Source organism: Populus alba, chromosome 1 (genome assembly GCF_005239225.2).
Source record: "Populus alba chromosome 1, ASM523922v2, whole genome shotgun sequence".
Taxonomy (NCBI): Eukaryota; Viridiplantae; Streptophyta; class Magnoliopsida; order Malpighiales; family Salicaceae; genus Populus; species Populus alba.
In genome coordinates this window covers 8,183,758-8,200,943 of record NC_133284.1, presented here as the reverse complement: position 1 = coordinate 8,200,943, position 17,186 = coordinate 8,183,758, and the positions used below count along the sequence as shown (strand labels likewise).

The following is a 17,186-nucleotide window of genomic DNA, read 5'->3' as shown; positions in this document are numbered from 1 at the left end:
AAAATAAGATTTAAAATTCAATGGAAAGAAATAATTGGTTGACCATAAAACATTGAAGCTTCATTTTCAACATATTCAATACTGTTAGAAAAATCTTGATGAAACTATTCTAAACACACCTAAAAAGACCACCAAATACGGTTGTAACTTGTTAGAGATTTTATTCGAGGTTAATTTAGGGTTAATTACAATCTCAATTGGTGTTCTTTGAAGATATAATTAAAATCATCTCGTCAATTTCTTTCTAACGGTACTTGTTACATAAAAAATAGAGCCTTAGTGTTTTTCCTGTAACCATTTTTTTTTTCTATTTTTTTTTCTTTCTCAATTTTTTTCTCCTATCAATCACCTTATTTTTCTTTTCTTTTTTGGTCATTGGATCTTGAATTATATCTTTTGACCATTGGATTTTTATAAAATTTTAGGTTGTTTTTTGTTTAGATTAATTAATCTGTATAAATAATATATCTTAAAACATGACTAAACAACTATTTGAAATAGTAGCCACATACAAAATTAATATATTACGAAACTCGACCCTTATTCTAAATAAAGCTTGTATACAAAAATGATTTTTCAAACACAATTATGTTAAAACTTTGTAATTTTCCAAATAATATTTTCAATCTACAGTATTGTCCCAAAACGTTTAGGTATATTTCAAAACAATCCATTGTTATGGCCAAAACTCATCCTATCCCAGTAATTACGGATAAGATCAATGATTAGTATCTTAATTAAATACCCCCACAAAATTCCAAATTAAAGCAACCCTTTACCACCCCCGCCCAATCCGCGCACCTCAATTTCTCAATTAGGGTTCAAAAATCTCTCCCAATTTCCTATCCCTTCGATCGACAATGGAGAACAGCAACGATAACATCAACACCGCCATCACCACAACCACCAACAGCAGCATTGTATCGGTGGAGAATTTGAATAGTGTAGCTAATTGGGTCAGCGCCACCGTGATCTCCGCCTTCTTTTCTTCTCTTGAGCGCTTCTCTTGCGTCAATGTTGCCACCATGGATCCTGATGACGATGACGACGAGGCACAAGATCGTCCTCTCGCTTTCTCTACTAATCAGCACCTCCAACACAACGACGTTGCCAATCTCCCTGTTTGATCATTGGAACGGTATCTTCTCCAGTTTCGCGTTCAAAAAGAAAAAGAAAAGGAAAAAAAAATCAAGATTTGATTCTTATTGCTGGAAACCTTTCTTTTTTTTCTTTTTAGGTTTTTCTGAAAACAAAAAATTGTGATAACGTGATTGATTAATTACTATTGTATTCATTCTGTTTCTGTTAATTGAATGAGTGTACTTTATTTTCTATTTTTTGTTCTGTTGATTGAAATTTTGTAGGGTTTTTGTGTTAGTTGCTTACACTTTATGGAAATGTTTCCTGCTCTCGTCGACCCAAGGACGGGCATGAGAAAAATAATTGATATGTTTTCATCTAGGATGATGCGTAGAAGAAATGGATATAAGTTGGATAAGTTAGTGCTTTTGCTGAGAGGTATGAGCTATCTCTGTGCTTTCATTACTGTCTGGGTGTTCTTAGTCTTATGTTCATAGATAAAACTTAACTGAATTCTACAATAAGAACATCATAATGGAAGATCGTTAGTGATTTGAAATCTCATGAGAGCAAAATTGAAAGAATGTGTGTAAATTTCATGGACATAAGCTTGCAGCAGCATGTTAGGTTCTTGAACAGGGGGGGGGGGGGGCGGGGCAGCAGCATGTTAGGTTCTTGAATAGCACGTTGGTTTGTAGTAGAACATGATCACTCTCTATTTTGATGAAACATGTATAGCTTGTGCACTGTAATATGCTATGCAATGTGTTATGTTTCTTTCATTGTTGTTATGGCTTGATGTGATTTGTTATTTGCTTACACTAGAATTTATAGGCTTCAGTCTCTGCTGCGGTGATAACAGGTTGGGTGCCTTGGAAATGTTTGGATAACTTACTTACCTCGTATATATATAATGAAATAGAACTGTGGCTTACATCTGAAGCTGCTACTTTTGGAGTTTAACTCAGACCACTCTGAAAACAAGGACAGAGCCAATGTAACAGTAATTCTATAACGGCAACACACTAAATTATTGTTGCTCGCTGAAGGCATTAAATTCTGCTCGCTTGCTGAAGTATCATGCAATAGGTTAGCAAGTAAGCTCTGCTGGCTGTCGGAGTCATTACTTTCAGTTTGTTTAAATTAGAGCAAGTATATTCATTAGTTTTATAGGAAAGAAAGAATTTTTCTTATGTAGTTCGAGCTTTTTTCCTAGGCCTGAACTACCCTACTCATGGAGCAATTGTTGCTGAGAGAGTTGGTTTTGAATGCATCCTTAATTATGTCCCACAGGCTGCTTGGTCTGGTTGGAGACATTCAATAACATTGGAAGAATATTGGGTTCAGACTAGTATTTATCATTCTCATTCAGCCTCTTGTCTCTACACTTTATTTGTCATATTCGCATTAGCTTCCTGTTTGGATGTTGTGCTATGTGGAAGTTATATCTATTCGCTGTATACAGGTGTGTTTGCGTCATATTTTCTTGTCATTACTCCAGTGAAAATACTCGGACATATTTTTCAAGAAGACGTGTATTTGAAGAAGGAAATAAAAACAGTAGAGGATTGAGGCTAAATATGATTTTTTTACTAGATTACATATTGCATTGCCCTGATTCAACATTTCATTGCATCTATGCGGCAAATATTCTACATCTTTGTTTCTCTCAACCTTGTATTTACACCAGTTTCCTAGTCTCGCCTGATGAAAAGTAATAGTAAATACATTTGCTGATCTGAACAGGATGCTAGTTCGTGAATGTTCAGCTTACCAGCATTACTCATCTTTGCGCTCCTTCCAACAAAGCAGCATGACCACACAACGGCAAATTATGTACAACCTTGCCCTCGCCCCCTTCAAAGCCTTGTTCTTTGCCTGAATTCTGGTTTGCCTTTGTGGGGATGAAGTAGCTTTCTTTCCCAGGGAAGTAGACAGTTCCATGAACACGAGTCCCCTTTGATCTTTAGACCAGAACAATCTCTTGTGCCCTTCTTTGTCTCTTTTGATGTAGAGTTTCTTTCATAGAGGAATCTTTTGAAGGAGTTACTGACTGAAGTTTATTTCAGTTTTCCTTTTCAAGTCAGTAAATAAAGGGTGAAAGTAGCACTAAACTGAGTCACTGGCTCTAGTCGGCCTTAGCTGTTTTTCTGTCCTCTTCCCTGGTTCAACATCCAGATTTTCAGGGCAGTTGTTTCCTGCATCACCCAAAATTAGTGTTCTGTTCCAGGATTTATTCCCTAAAAGACAAATGGATTACATATCCCTCTAGACTTCGGTTATATAAGCTTTTAGCTAGCTGAATCACAATTACCTTGGCTGAGGTGGGGAGGTGAATTTACCCCTAGTTTTTCCCCTTCTCATGACTATTTCAGGACCGGTCTTTCTTCGTCATTTTGACATGGTACAGAGTTTTTCCCTAGCGAAAGTACTTTTCGGTCAGTTACTGTGTAATGTACTTTGTTATTGATTTGTGTAGACTCTAGAGAATTGATATGGTCAAATTCAATTTCCAAAGCACCAACCTATCCATTTTGGCTGTGCAACCTTGTTTCGGTACAAGTTATGAAGAAAAATGCTTATATGGGTTCATGTGCAGCTCTCTCTATCTTTGATTATGAATGTTTGTTTCACTAGTCATGTATAGAGCAGAACCTTTCACGTAGTTTTTCTTTCTTTCATATTCTAATTTGCAATTATGTAGTCCTTTAAGGAAACACCATATCCTCTTCCCACCAACCTCCTAGGAACTTAAAAATAATACTCCCAACTATGTAAGAAGTAGGCTTTGATGCGCTAGTGTTGGCAAATACAATTCTTGGAATATAGTAGGAAATAGCTAGTGGACTCTGCCAATCATTTTGATGGGATTTCATAGTATGGCTTAGAAATTTGATGCGCTACTGTTGGCGGTGCGAAAAAAGCTATGTTGCTGGGAAAGGGAACTGTTTTTTTCTTTAATATAAATGTAATCACAGCTTCATAATATTTAATATAAATATTAAATATCTCTCTGTTTTTTTCTTTTCTTTTTCTCTTCTCGAGAAATTATTAAATGTAATCACAGCTTCCGGTACTTCCTTATCAATCTCCCGTCCAACTCCTTATTTAATTGGTCAAAACAACCCAAACAAACTGGTCAAAAGCGATTTTGTGGCATCGCATCATTGGTTAATTAGGTACGTTTAAGAAAAAGCAGCACTCCTGTGATCCACTAAAATTCGTACGGCTTCTGTAGTACACATCCAATAATAAACAAACATAAAAAGGAAAACATAATTTAATTGGATTACAAGTATTTTATAGGGCAGCGGATAGGAACGCGTAGAATAGAAAGCATGGTGGTTGGTTTGTTGTGCCGTACCGTGTTTTGTAGAATTTTTTATAGTTTTAAATTTACTTTTTATATTTTTAAATTATTTTGATGTATTAATTTTAAAAAATAAAAAATATATTATTTTAATATATTTTTATACAAAAAATAATTTAAAATTATATATCCAAATGCCGTGCATAACATGTGCACTACATTATTTTATTTTACAGTTCTGTTTGTTTTCCTATTATTTGTTTCCCTCTGAGGGAAGGGAGCTGTCACCAGTCTTCCAGATATTTGCAGATAAACAAGTCTTCAAAAAAAAAAAAGACACGACAAGTACTAGCTTTTTTTTTTTTTTTTACAGACAAGATACCAGGTGAGTGATATACGCCTTGGGTTAGAATTTTAAAAAAACATAAAAAAAATTCAAGGGGTTTATAATGTATTTTCTTTTTACAATTAAAATTTGATTACTAAATGCAATTTAATATATATGAAACAAATTTTTTTAATTATCAAGATGGCGGTATTTTCTACCCATTCAGGCTAACTCAAGCTATCACAACAAAACCACAAAATAGAAATATGAATATAAAATTATTAAAATATTTATTTGACTATAATTAGAATGGTATTATTCATTAAAAAAAAATCATTCAAATTGAATATAATCTAGAAATGAAGATGTTTTGAATTCAATTTCTAAATTGTAAATTAAATTTTAAAATAATTACTAAAATATATTCTTAATTGATTTAAAATTTCAATAAATTAATATATTTTTAATTAATTAATTAAAAAAATTAAATTAAGAAACAAGGCAAGCTAGGCGAAGTGTGACTGGGCCTAAAAGCCCTGGCCTCGCAGAGCTTTTTCTTATTTTTCCCTTAAAAGCTCCAGCCTCGTGACTGGAGATCTATATATATATATATATATATATATAAGTGAGGGACACACCATCTGCAATGGTGATTGAAAAATTAGTGGGGAGGTTCCATAAAAATACACTTTTTAATCTATTTTCACTAAAAAATATCTTCAGAGCTTTAATAAATTAGGTTTTTAACTTAAAACAATCTTACATCGGTTCACAAATATAAAATCAAACAAAAAATAATTATCTATTAAGCCTATTTTACTTTTTCAAGTAATATAAAGTTTAAAATCGGCCATTATCAATTTTTTTCATTAAATAAAATTCTCTGACATGAAATAACTTGATCATCCTTATTTTCATTAAGTTGATTTTCATTAATTTTTTTTTTTAGTTTATTCATAATTAAATGCGTGCGAGTCTTGGATGTTGAATCATATGCAAACACACCACTTGGCCTAAAATTTTCCTTTTCCTTTTCCTTGTAATTATTTTTTTAAAAAAATAAAAAATTACTATAAAAATATTTTAGAAACAAATTTATTTTTATCCTTATTCCTTCAACCAAATATAGTTTTATCTATTCCATTTTTTATATCTTAAAATACTAACCAAACACAATCTAATAATATATAAATTTTGATACAATGATCCAATTTGATTTCCTTATCTTGGCAATGACAAGATATATATTTTTTTGTTAGAATAAATATATAGTCAAGTTGGAAAGGCATGTATTCTAAAAAATAAAATAAAACTGGTCAAATTTCTCTAAAAATTAATTAAAATCATCCAAGAATTAGTTTTTGTACTCTCAATTATTTATTTTATTTTTAAACTAATTGATGATTTTTATTTTTTTATGTAAATTAAATTAAAAATTTTAGAATAAAACAAATAAGTTTAAAATTTTATATTATTATCTTTATTTTCCCATACAATTTTTATTATTTTAATTTTAAGAAATTGTAGTAGCCTAAATACCCTTTCTTCTTTGTCTCAAAAGAAAATCCAATAGCCTAAAAATTTATCCTCTTTTTTCTTGTTAATTTAAAACCATACTTTCTAGACGGATAATTAATTATGAAATTAGATTTTATTTATAAAATTTAAAATCAATTCCACAGAAAAATAATTAAGATTGGTTAGTCAGGTTAAAGGATATGAAAATTAATTATATATATAAAGAATTGTCAATTAGGTTAAAAAAGAGTGATGTTCAGGGTATTTAAATCATTTTAATAGTTTTTCTATATATAAAACACAGAAAGAACCTTGAAGAAAATAACAAAAAGACTTGGTTTTAAATATACCGAAATTAAAACTAAAATTGAAAATATAAAAATCAACTCTTAAATTTAGAAAAAAAGTTCGAATACAGTTGGAGAAAGAATATATACTTAATAATAAATAGAAGGTGGAAAAGGTATATATACTCAATAAATAAATGAATGGATGGATGAAATAGATACAAGTGGCAGCCAAAAGGTCCACGGGAGTATAAATTTCTTGGTATTCAACCATGTGGGCTAATAGTATCAAAACCCTACTACGAAGTATGAACCACAAAACATCAAATCAAAATTCCAAACTAAAAATTCGCATCTAACCCCATTCTCAACCCTAAGTTTTATCACAACCATATGAAGCCAAAAAACAATAATAATACTCTTGACCATAGCCGGCTGCTTCGAAAATTCCTCTCTCCCTCTTCATACATATACAGGAGCAATCACCACCGCCATGGACACCTTCACTGTCTTTCAGTCATGGCTCAACAAATGCTTAATCTTGTGTTTTTCTCGTTTTTGTTTCTAACAACAATGACTCTAACAAGAGGTTTGTCTAAAAAATGCTTTGTAACAGTAGTACCAACAACACCCTTGGTTACCTTTCTTGAACGTGTCCAAGAAACTGCCCTCGACACTTTTGGAGAAAAGGACTTTGACGCAAAACCTTACGTTGATTTGTCATTAAAACTCAATCTCTCGAAGACAGAGAAAGCTTTTGACGGGCTACCAAGACGAGGTGAAAACGGGACTGTTTCAGTCAAAGACTTGAAAGAGTTTATTGCAACCTACTTTGATGATGCAGGGGATGATCTCCTGTACTATGATCCAGTGGATTTTGTTCCTGAACCCGAAGGGTTCTTGCTTAAAGTAAAGAATCCAGAAGTGAGGGCATGGGCTCTCGAGGTTCATGCTTTATGGAAGAATTTGAGTAGAAAAGTCTCCGATGGGGTTCGTGAACAGCCTGAATTGCATACTTTACTTCCCTTGCCCGAGGCAGTGGTTGTGCCTGGTTCACGTTTCATAGAGGTTTATTATTGGGACTCGTATTGGGTAATTAGGTAATTTAATGTTTCTGCACTTACTTTTTTGACGCTTTTCTTTGTTCTGCTTTACCTTGTTCTTATTGCTGTCTGTTACGCATCTTTGGATGGTTTTACTTACGCGTGTGTTTAACATTGCGGTAGAATTATATCAACCTCTTATTGGTCGATATCATACGGGACCCATTGGTTAAGTCTTTCAGGAGTATTCCTCTTTGGTGCATCAAATTTTGGTGAGAATAATATAGAAGGGTGCTTATCATGCAGGGGCTTGCTGGCCAGTAAAATGTATGAGACTGCAAAAGCAATGGTGACAAATCTCATTTTCCTTGTGGATACTTATGGCTATGTTCTTAATGGTTCAAGGGCCTATTACACCAACAGGAGGTAATACTTGATCCCTTTTCTGACAAGTTATCTTTTCATATTCTTGTTACATCTTTCTTCGTGTAAGAAATGTTTGAGGTACTTGTCTATATTTATAATTTACCTGCCAATTTTTTTTCATTGAATCATCTACAGCTTCTTCTTTTTCTCCTTTTAAATTGCACAAGAACTGGGTTATCATCCCTGAACTAATCTCTTTCCCATTACTGATTGTCCTGTTTCATTCCCATCATTTTTTTTTTGTTTTTATTATGAATTAGAGACTTTCAAGCTCAAAGGCCGTGCCTTCTTCTTCTTCTTCTTCCTTTTTTTAAATCTAGTTGTGATTTGCTTGAAATGAGTTCTGCTTCGATTTGACTTCTTTTATGCTTGAAATTAAGCTATAATCTTGTATACTTTTTTCAGCCAACCTCCCCTCCTGAGTGCAATGGTTTATGAGATATATAATAGAACTTATGATGTGGAATTGGTTAGAAAGGCTCTTCCTGCATTGCTCAAAGAACATGCTTTTTGGAACTCTGGTACTGCGTGATATGCCCTTTTGCTTTCCTTCTATGTTTAGTTTCTTTTCTTTTTTGTTACTTGAGCTTTTGTAAAAAATACCTGTTCTTGTTGTAGAGATACATAAGGTTACTATCCAGGATGCTCAAGGCTGCAACCACAACTTAAGTCGGTATTATGCAATGTGGAACAAACCCAGGCCCGAATCTTCTACAAAAGCATGTTCTTTCCTCTGGCTAAGTTACTGAAGCATTATTTGACTCTGTTCCATATAGGTAATTGGAGACACGTAAGATTTGTAATATGTTTACTTATTTTCTCTTACAGGATAAGGAATCTGCTTCCAAGTTCTTGAGTAATTCTGAGAAACAACAGTTTTACCACGACATAGCTTCAGCTGCTGAATCCGGATGGGATTTTAGTACAAGATGGATGAGGTAATGTTTGCATTATAAAAATCTGCTTGTACAAGAAAAAATTATTTAATGTCCTGGATCTTTAGTTCTTTACAAGTTAAGTCATAATGTCAATGATGAGAATGTTATAATCGTTGAATTTTAGCAGAATTGGAATATTAAGTAGCTATCATTTATTTGCCTTGTTACAGGAATACGTCAGAATTCACTACATTGTCCACGACATCAATTTTACCTGTTGATTTAAATGTTTACATACTCAAGGTATGGTTCGAATACCTTATAGAGAAAATCTAAAGTCAGTAATTTTTTCACTTAATATCAAAGCAATCATTGTGTCTATCATTCCAGATGGAACTAGATATTGCCTTTTTGGCAAATGTCCTCGGAAACAAAGCCACAACGGAGAGTTTCTTGGAAGCTGCCGAAGCAAGAAAAAATGCAATCAATTCTGTTTTCTGGAATGGCGAGATGGGACAGTGGTTTGATTACAGGCTCGCTAATGGCACTATATGCAAGGTATTTTCCTCATGCATGTGTTTGAAAAGCCAATATCTGATATTATATTTTTCTCAGATTTTTTCATGATTTTTGTTGATTTCATACTTTCAGGAATCTGAAACATGGCAAGCTTGTAACCAAAATCAGAATGTATATGCTTCGAACTTTATTCCTTTGTGGATAGATTTGTTCCATTCAGGTTCGTGACTCTCCATGTCCACTTTCGAGCATTTGCACAAATGATGTGCATGATAGAGAGAATCATTATTAAACTTATCTTAATCACCCTAATTTGCAGATAAGGGATTTACTTTTCTAATTCAAAGTGCATAAAGCTGAAAGCTTAGTGCTTAAGAAGTTAAGTTTACTTATCATATAGCCGAATTGCTAGCTTATAGGTATTCTAAAGCTCCTGATTCAAATTGAAAAAGAAAACTGTATAGAACTGAAAGTGGGACAAGTTATTCAGCACAGTTAAGAGTAAGCTAGCAGTCATATCAGATAGTTTTATTATTATAGATAATTAGAAGTTCATCAGAATTGACCCTAGGGATCGACCACAGGTGTAAATGTTGTAAAACAAGTGATGTTCTCCTTCCCCAATTTATCAGATGCTACGCTATCTGGACCCACCGTATGCTGGCTTTATCTTTTAAGAAAAGATACAAGCCAGAATGACTTCATACATCTTAAGTTACTGTTGAGATTTTTATAAGGTCTGCAGATAGCCTGCCATTTGAGAATTAGAAAGCAAAGGTTTAGATCACCTTGGCCTTTGATTCATGAGATGACTTTTCCATACGGACATATATTAGGCTATATTCTCTTCTTTTGTAAGTTGAATACTGAAAATGCTCTTGATTTTCATGATTGTGAAGATGGTGCTTTGGTGAAGAATGTCATGGGGAGTTTTCAAAGTTCAGGCCTGATTCATGTTGCTGGAATTGCCACTTCTTTAATAAATTCAGGACAACAATGGTTAGTAATCTATTTTACCTTTTCCTTTATCTGAAACGTTTAATTTAAAAATCGTTCTTACTGTCTCTTAATCGTGGAAACCTTTATGGCATAATTTTGTGTCTGCCAACCTTTTAAAGATCTATGGAAAACTGTCTTATCTGAATTTTGTATAAACTGATAGAATTTGTAAAAACAGGGACTTTCCAAATGGTTGGGCGCCACTTCAACACTTGATTGTTGAAGGTTTGCTGAGATCTGGATTAAAAGAAGCAAGGTCATTGGCAGAAGACATAGCTGTGAGGTGGATCAAAACCAACTACGTTGGATACAAGAAAACAGGCGCAATGCATGAAAAATACGATGTGCAAAAATTTGGAGATTTTGGAGGTGGTGGAGAATACATACCCCAGGTACATATAAAACCTAAAAGCAAGTGTGGTCGCATACATATTTTACACACATCTGTACTGATTTCAAGAGTTTTTGGTGATGCAGACTGGTTTTGGTTGGTCAAATGGAGTTATATTGGCATTTTTGGAGGAGTTTGGATGGCCTGAAGACCGGAGCATAGGTTGTTGATAATCGGCTTGGAAACTGAAGAGAGGGATTTTTTATACAACAGTTTATCTTTTGCGATCCAAGGCATTTTTTTTCCACGTTATTTCCTCATGCATGCCATTATTGTAATTTGATCACGTGCTGATAGATCCTATTGAAATCAGTCTTGTTTCTGTGATCTTTTAATAGAAAATGAATTAATGAACTCATCAGTGTTATTTCCTTTTGTACACCATGCATTTAAGCCTATTTATATCAGAATGTGCTTCTGACGTCGGAGGCTTAATTTTTAATTTCATATGAACTTCCTGTAAAAGGTAAAGAATATCCCTCTTTATCAGCCTATAATGGGCTTCGAGACTGAAATAGTCCAATTCCACTCGCTCTTGTATGCTCAGTTCTGGGTGGAGGAAAGGCATTCGAAGGCCTTGCCTTGTTTTTAGGTAATCCATATCAGAATTTGAAGACGGTCATTAATCCGAAAGCATGCTTATGAACTTCCATAGCATCATATAGAGTGCTTACATGGGCTTGCATACAAAAGCTGCATGCCATTAATTTATGAACTGAAACAAGAAAGAATGATAAAGATTACATGGAGAAAAGAATGAACATTAGACTTGCCATGCTTGGAGGAATTCTTCTGTAGGGAGTTCGAAATGTCTGCTTCTGACAATTCTTGTTCTTGAAGTTTGTATTCTTATGCAAAGCAGTGCATGTTCTCAGTTGTCAGTCTGAGTTCGGGCCGCCATTTTGCTGGACAGATGATCCTCACATTCCAAGAAAGGTTAAGGTGGGCACCAAAATGCTCAAGTAGTTGTATAGAGGTTCCAAGTTCTAACAGCTTTTCTTATGATCTGTCCTTGCAGGCCATGCCCTAAGTTTGCTAGTCCTGCAGGCTGCTGGAGCTTCATTAGGAAACATGGAATCCATCCTCAAGATGATTCCCTCATTTCTTTTTCCTTACTGTAACTCAATTTAAGGTTTTTATTTAATTATTTTGCACAGCTAGAGTTTTCCTTGGCATCAGAAAGATAGAAATATAGTGTGACAGTAGTGTTGATATTAGTAATTAATTTCTAATATATTGATGTCACCAGCAACTGGAACACTAATTGGTTTCTGACAATTATATTGGAGAGAGATTGTTTGACATATTTGTAATAAGGTAAATAAAGCAACATTAAGAAGGAAATTAGTTTCATCACCGCTAAGTATCCATTAGGTTTGACCTTGTCCTCACAATGCGGTGGCTGTCAAGAGACTTGCACCGGCTCTAACTGGCTTTTCTATCAGAAACAAAGAAATATAACTGCTTTTTGACTCAGAGAAAAATGACAAGGGTTCTCTTACTATTACTTTTCCATACGAGGCAAAGAAAAACTATATGCTCTCTCCATATTAAATTAATATATCTTATACTAATTAATTTGGTCTAATCTTCATAAGAACACCCTTGTGATTACGGTAAAGAAGCAACTGCATGTTTATCTCAACAAATAGAGTGCAGACATGATTTGTGAATTTAAGAATCCAAGAGTTGAGCATGAATATTGGTTTCATCTACTATGAAGCCTAAAGTAACCTGGGGCAAGAGAAGCTGAAGGAGCTTCTCGCATGAGCTGGAATAGCTAGATTTGCCTGATTCTCCCAGGGTCACTTGTGTTGGAAATTTGAGCCTGCCCATATTGGTAGAGCCACCAGGAACCCAGTTGGAGGTCTGATCCGAGCTAATATTTCCTCTCTGGATATGGAACTCTTTGACTGGAAATAGATTCACGTCTCAAAGCTGCAGCCGACTGCATATTGAGAATTAGTGATCTACCGGAATATAGATTGCTGATTGGCAAGGAAACAGAAGAGAGGGATCTTGGCACAGCAGTTTATTGCTGCATTCTAAGCATAAAAGCTGCAGACCATTTATGAACTGAAAAAAGATGGAGCAAAGCAACTACGCGCAACAATTATGAATGCCATACTTGCTATATTTAGAGGAATTCTTCTGTTGGGAGTTCAAAATATTTGCTACTCGCACGTCTTGATAATCATGGGCAGCAATTTTGCTGAAATCATGATCCATTACAGGGCTTTAACTTTGAGTTTACTATAGGCAGATGGTGGAGAATTCTCCACCAGGGTTTCATTTGGTGTCTAATCTTATCCAGAACATGGAATCTGGCCTCGAGACGATTTTCTCATTTCTTAGGAAATATGAAGATGGTGGCGTTGAGGGATTGAAGCTCTTAGCAGATGCAGGCAATTAGTTTCATGACTGATAAGTATCCATCAAATTTGTGCTTATCCTCACAATCAGTGCCAGCTCTAACTTTTCCAGACAAAACTAAAAAAAAATGTGAACGAAAAGGATTCTGTGAGGATTACATCTCCTAAATGTTGCCGGTGTGAAGGCTTGGCTAGCAGGCATGAACATCCTACCCTACCCCAGGCAAGCATTAGGCGGGCAATGCAACGCCCACCTGCCTGAGGCAAAAGTTGCTAAAGAAGCTTCTCGCATGAGCTGAGATTGCTAGATTTGCCTAATCTCCTTGCCCACTTGTTTTTGGCATTCATTCCTGAGCTCATCTTGGAAGAACCAATCATTGTTCTCCATCTCCGTAAAAACTAAATTATCGGTCCTACATGAGTTCAGTTGGAGGTCCGATCCAGGCTAGCATTTTGTGTTCAGACAGAGTAGCCTCCAGCTTGGACCTGTGGTTGGAAGTAGAATTCAGGCCTCAAAGCCATAACGCACCGCATACTAGGTGGTGATTTGCTGGAAGATAGATCGCTGATTGGCTAGGAAACCGAAGAGAGGAATTTCGACATATAGTTTATTGTTGCAAGCTCAGCTAACATAAAGCTTTTTTTTTTTTCCAATTCATTTCCTGGTGCCATTATTGCAATTTGTTCAAATGATAATATATTTCAGCAAACACAGATATCTTATTTCATTTTATTTATGAATGGATTCAATTGATTAGTCTCATTTCCCTTTTTGCCTATATTCTTATTTATGTTAGATTATGCTCCTCATGCCCTACGGCTTTGTGATTTCATAATCAGCTACTACATAAAAGGTGAAGATGCATATCATGCTCGTTTTTTGTAATTTTTGTTCTAATGTTTGGGCAGAGATGCGTATTATGCTCAGTTGACAGCATTAAGGTTTATGGCTTGAAGGTTTGACCAACAGGCATGAGCACCCGAACCCAGTCACGCTTTTGGGTATCTTGGTGGCGCCAGATCCTTGCTAAACAAAGTGAACACTTGATCCTTCATATTTCATCTCTCCCCAGTCTCCTCTCGTTCCTCAATCCCTCTTGCCAAACACAACCTTGGTGGCGCCAGTCATTTTGTACCTGCAATTCTTGTTTTTGAACAGGCAGTAACGTTAACCTCGTCCCATTACAAACCAAGTGTTTTGAGCACCTCAGGTTCAAACCCGAACATGGAGACAGACAAGACAAGATTAATCAGTCAGCAGATTGTTGTTACGGAGCTGAGGTGCCTATGTTGTAGTAAATTACATCATGGGGACCTCCCCTGAAATGATCCTGCCAATCACTTAATTCTTGACTTCAGAACTAACAAATTATTCCTGTGTTCATCTCGACGAGGACTCGTCCTATTTAGTCATTAAAGGCTCAGAAGGCTTTGATTCAAGAATGCAGAACAGAGATTTGAATTATATGATATAATTGAAGGATTTCATTAATCCCACAGCCTTGGCAGGAGTTTGTCACCAAGTCCTGGCAAATGGCTACACTGGGTGCCAAAATGCTAAACAAGTCTAGCTAGGAGTGACATTGATGTATCTAACAGCTTTTTCCGATGATCTGACCCTGGAGACCATGCTCTGAGTTTGCTAATCCTGTAGGTTAGTGTAGATTCACTTGGAATCAAATGACTCTAGAAACAATAATGAGACACTTTCAGCTAAATATTATATCAACATTCTATCTTAAACACAGCACATCCAAATTTGATGTTCCTACTAAAACTATTTTAAGGAAAACGTTATAATTCCTATAAAATGATGCTCTTTATTATATATATATATATAAAAGAGAGTATAATTGGAATGAAAATATGGATGAAAAGACTTGAAAAAACTGGATGAAAATTCTTGATTGAGAAATTCTAAGAGTTTGAGGGTAAAGTTGACATAAAAAATTGTTTGAGGGCAAATTGATACTGGGTGCTATATTTTTGGTTTCCACTTTTATCATTTAGATCATGCATGATGTCAATGCCAATTTTTTTATGTAATATATTCCACTATCAGATGGGAACTCTAATATCAAGTTTTGGCGATATCCCAAAGGGATTTATATTCTAGCATATATATGTAGTATACCCCATCTTACATTTTTTTATATAATAAGATATGCCTACTCCAGTTGTCCACGTTTCAACTACATATATCAAAGCTCACAGATTCATAATGAGAAGGATTAAGCTGGGTTCAATTTGCACCGGATAATACTATTATCAACTTTCATGTTTTAAAAATATATTTTTTATTTTTTTCTTTATTTAAATTAATTTTTCTTATGTTTTTATATTGAGTTAATGGGTTGATAACAAAAATAAATTTTAAAATATAAAAAAAATATTTTTTTCTTTAAAAAACAACCGCTATTAGAAGATTACTAAACGAGCTAGAATACAATGCATGGAGTATTCAATAGGTAATTGGGGGGAGATTTTTTTGGATCCTATAGCATGTCTCACTTTGTGTAATCTAATTGAATAGAACTATCAAGAGAAGGTTATGAATCATACAGGAGTAGCAGTGATTGGAAGCCATATTTTTTTTCTATGATGATAACACAATAATGCTCCAAAGCTGGTGGAGTTAGTTGCTTGATACTTAATCAGTATATGTCAACATCTTAACTAAGGAGCTGAAGGAAAAAGATTAACCATGTAATTATTAATCTCATATATATTAATCACACAAAAGATAGGGCCTGTGTAGTGGGTGGTGGTGGGTCTTTTCATATATCCCACTTCTTTTTCTTAGCCATTGGCAGATCTTCTTAATGATAAGAGGAACAATAATGCAGTTTAAAGCCTATTTTCTAGTGACACCAAGACGTGTTGTTTGTTTGCTGGGATAATCAGGACAAGAGAGAGCCTAGCTAGAACTGATCAATGCATTGTTTTAATTATAACCCCACCACAAATCATCCATGAAAGATGAGGAATCCACAAGAGATCAGTCTGGATTCCAATTTGTGATCCCGTTTGAGTTAATTAGGCGCTTGAATAATTCACTTTTTAAATAATCATGCGCTTGAGCAAAAAGAATATCCTCCTCCTCCTCCTCCTTCTTGAGCGGAGCTCGATCCTCATTCCCACTAAAAAAGGTTTCAGTTGGAGTTGAAAGCCATGAAGCCCAACTCATCGAGACTTAGCCCAAGGGGTGCATGATATCATGAATTAAAGAACAAGAAGGCGTTCAATCATGATTTATCGAGGGTGATATTTCTTGTATATATCCAGGAAGAGGTCTCGACCTGTCTTCTTCCTGTGTTTCTTTTGAATGAAACAGGCAAGCCAGGTAGCTTACAGCTGAAAAAACCTAGCTGCTCTCATTGGTTTCTTTCTTCTGCTCCCTCTCCCTTATCTCCATTGCTTGAATACTAACATTTTGTTTCGTTTCTCTCCACCTTTCTGTGGGCTCGGTTGAGGCCGGATGGAATAATGCATCTTCCAACTTCATTAAAAAAATGGTGGATGGTGTGAATTGACAATAGTGACAACCTTGTCTTGTAAGAAAACTATTAGCAAAATAAAGGGTTATATTCTAATCAAGAAGGTGGAGAGATGATTAGTCTCATCAAGCCAGGATTAATTTAGATTGAGAGACCGGAAACTCTAGCCCTAATTTTAAGGGAAGGGACCCTTCAAGATTCGGGGCACCCCACACAAAAAGAGTGCAAATTGGCAATCATTGGAGAATGGTTGTGTTATTTATAATGTCACGATTAAAACTAATTTAGATTAAGAAAAGAGTGAGTGGGGAGTAATGACCAGATGCTTTATAAATTTAAGTCCTCGTTAGGGATTCTCTCCCTTGCTGTGCATCTCTTAATAATAATAGTCAAAGAGGGTGGGCTAACAACACCTTCATGAGAGAAAAAAGAGAGCCATGTTCTGAATAATTAACACAATCATGTACAAAATCCAAGACTTGATCTGATATTGGGGGCAAATCCAAAAGAAATCAACTTTTTGGCTACTAGGTCTAAT

The 17,186-nt window shown here is 34.9% G+C and overlaps 1 protein-coding gene and 1 long non-coding RNA gene across 4 annotated transcripts; both read left to right on the top strand.

The window, feature by feature from the left end:
* Positions 1 to 1,456: 1,456 nt before the first annotated feature.
* LOC140955729 (uncharacterized) lies at positions 1,457 to 3,107 on the top strand. 2 transcript variants are annotated; one of them, XR_012170182.1, is made up of 3 exons: positions 1,457 to 1,518; positions 1,915 to 2,177; positions 2,827 to 3,107. It is a non-coding gene; the product is annotated as an uncharacterized lncRNA (long non-coding RNA). The 2 variants fall into 2 exon arrangements; XR_012170181.1 differs by lacking the exon at positions 2,827 to 3,107 and having other exon boundaries at positions 1,915 to 2,501.
* A 3,711-nt stretch (positions 3,108 to 6,818) lies between these two features.
* Positions 6,819 to 11,158, top strand: LOC118033927 (probable trehalase). Of its 2 annotated transcripts, XM_035039065.2 has the most exons (11): positions 6,827 to 7,623; positions 7,873 to 7,992; positions 8,398 to 8,513; positions 8,611 to 8,711; positions 8,821 to 8,930; positions 9,101 to 9,173; positions 9,261 to 9,428; positions 9,522 to 9,609; positions 10,289 to 10,388; positions 10,567 to 10,780; positions 10,866 to 11,158. In XM_035039065.2, exons 1-11 carry the CDS (start codon positions 6,917 to 6,919, stop codon positions 10,947 to 10,949), a joined length of 1,881 nt encoding a protein of 626 aa, XP_034894956.1. In that variant the 5' UTR covers positions 6,827 to 6,916; the 3' UTR covers positions 10,950 to 11,158. The 2 variants fall into 2 exon arrangements, with proteins under 2 accessions (XP_073263250.1, XP_034894956.1); XM_073407149.1 differs by lacking the exons at positions 10,289 to 10,388; positions 10,567 to 10,780; positions 10,866 to 11,158 and adding an exon at positions 9,709 to 10,274 and having other exon boundaries at positions 6,819 to 7,623.
* Positions 11,159 to 17,186: the final 6,028 nt, after the last annotated feature.

Excerpts from the sequence above, each read along its gene's own strand:
- LOC118033927 (XM_035039065.2), top strand. The coding sequence starts at position 6,917 with ATGAAGCCAAAAAACAATAATAATACTCTTGACCATAGCCGGCTGCTT. Across the intron at positions 8,712-8,820 it reads GGCCCGAATCTTCTACAAAA|GATAAGGAATCTGCTTCCAA; the intron begins GCATGTTCTTTC and ends TTTCTCTTACAG. Across the intron at positions 8,931-9,100 it reads TTTAGTACAAGATGGATGAG|GAATACGTCAGAATTCACTA; the intron begins GTAATGTTTGCA and ends GCCTTGTTACAG.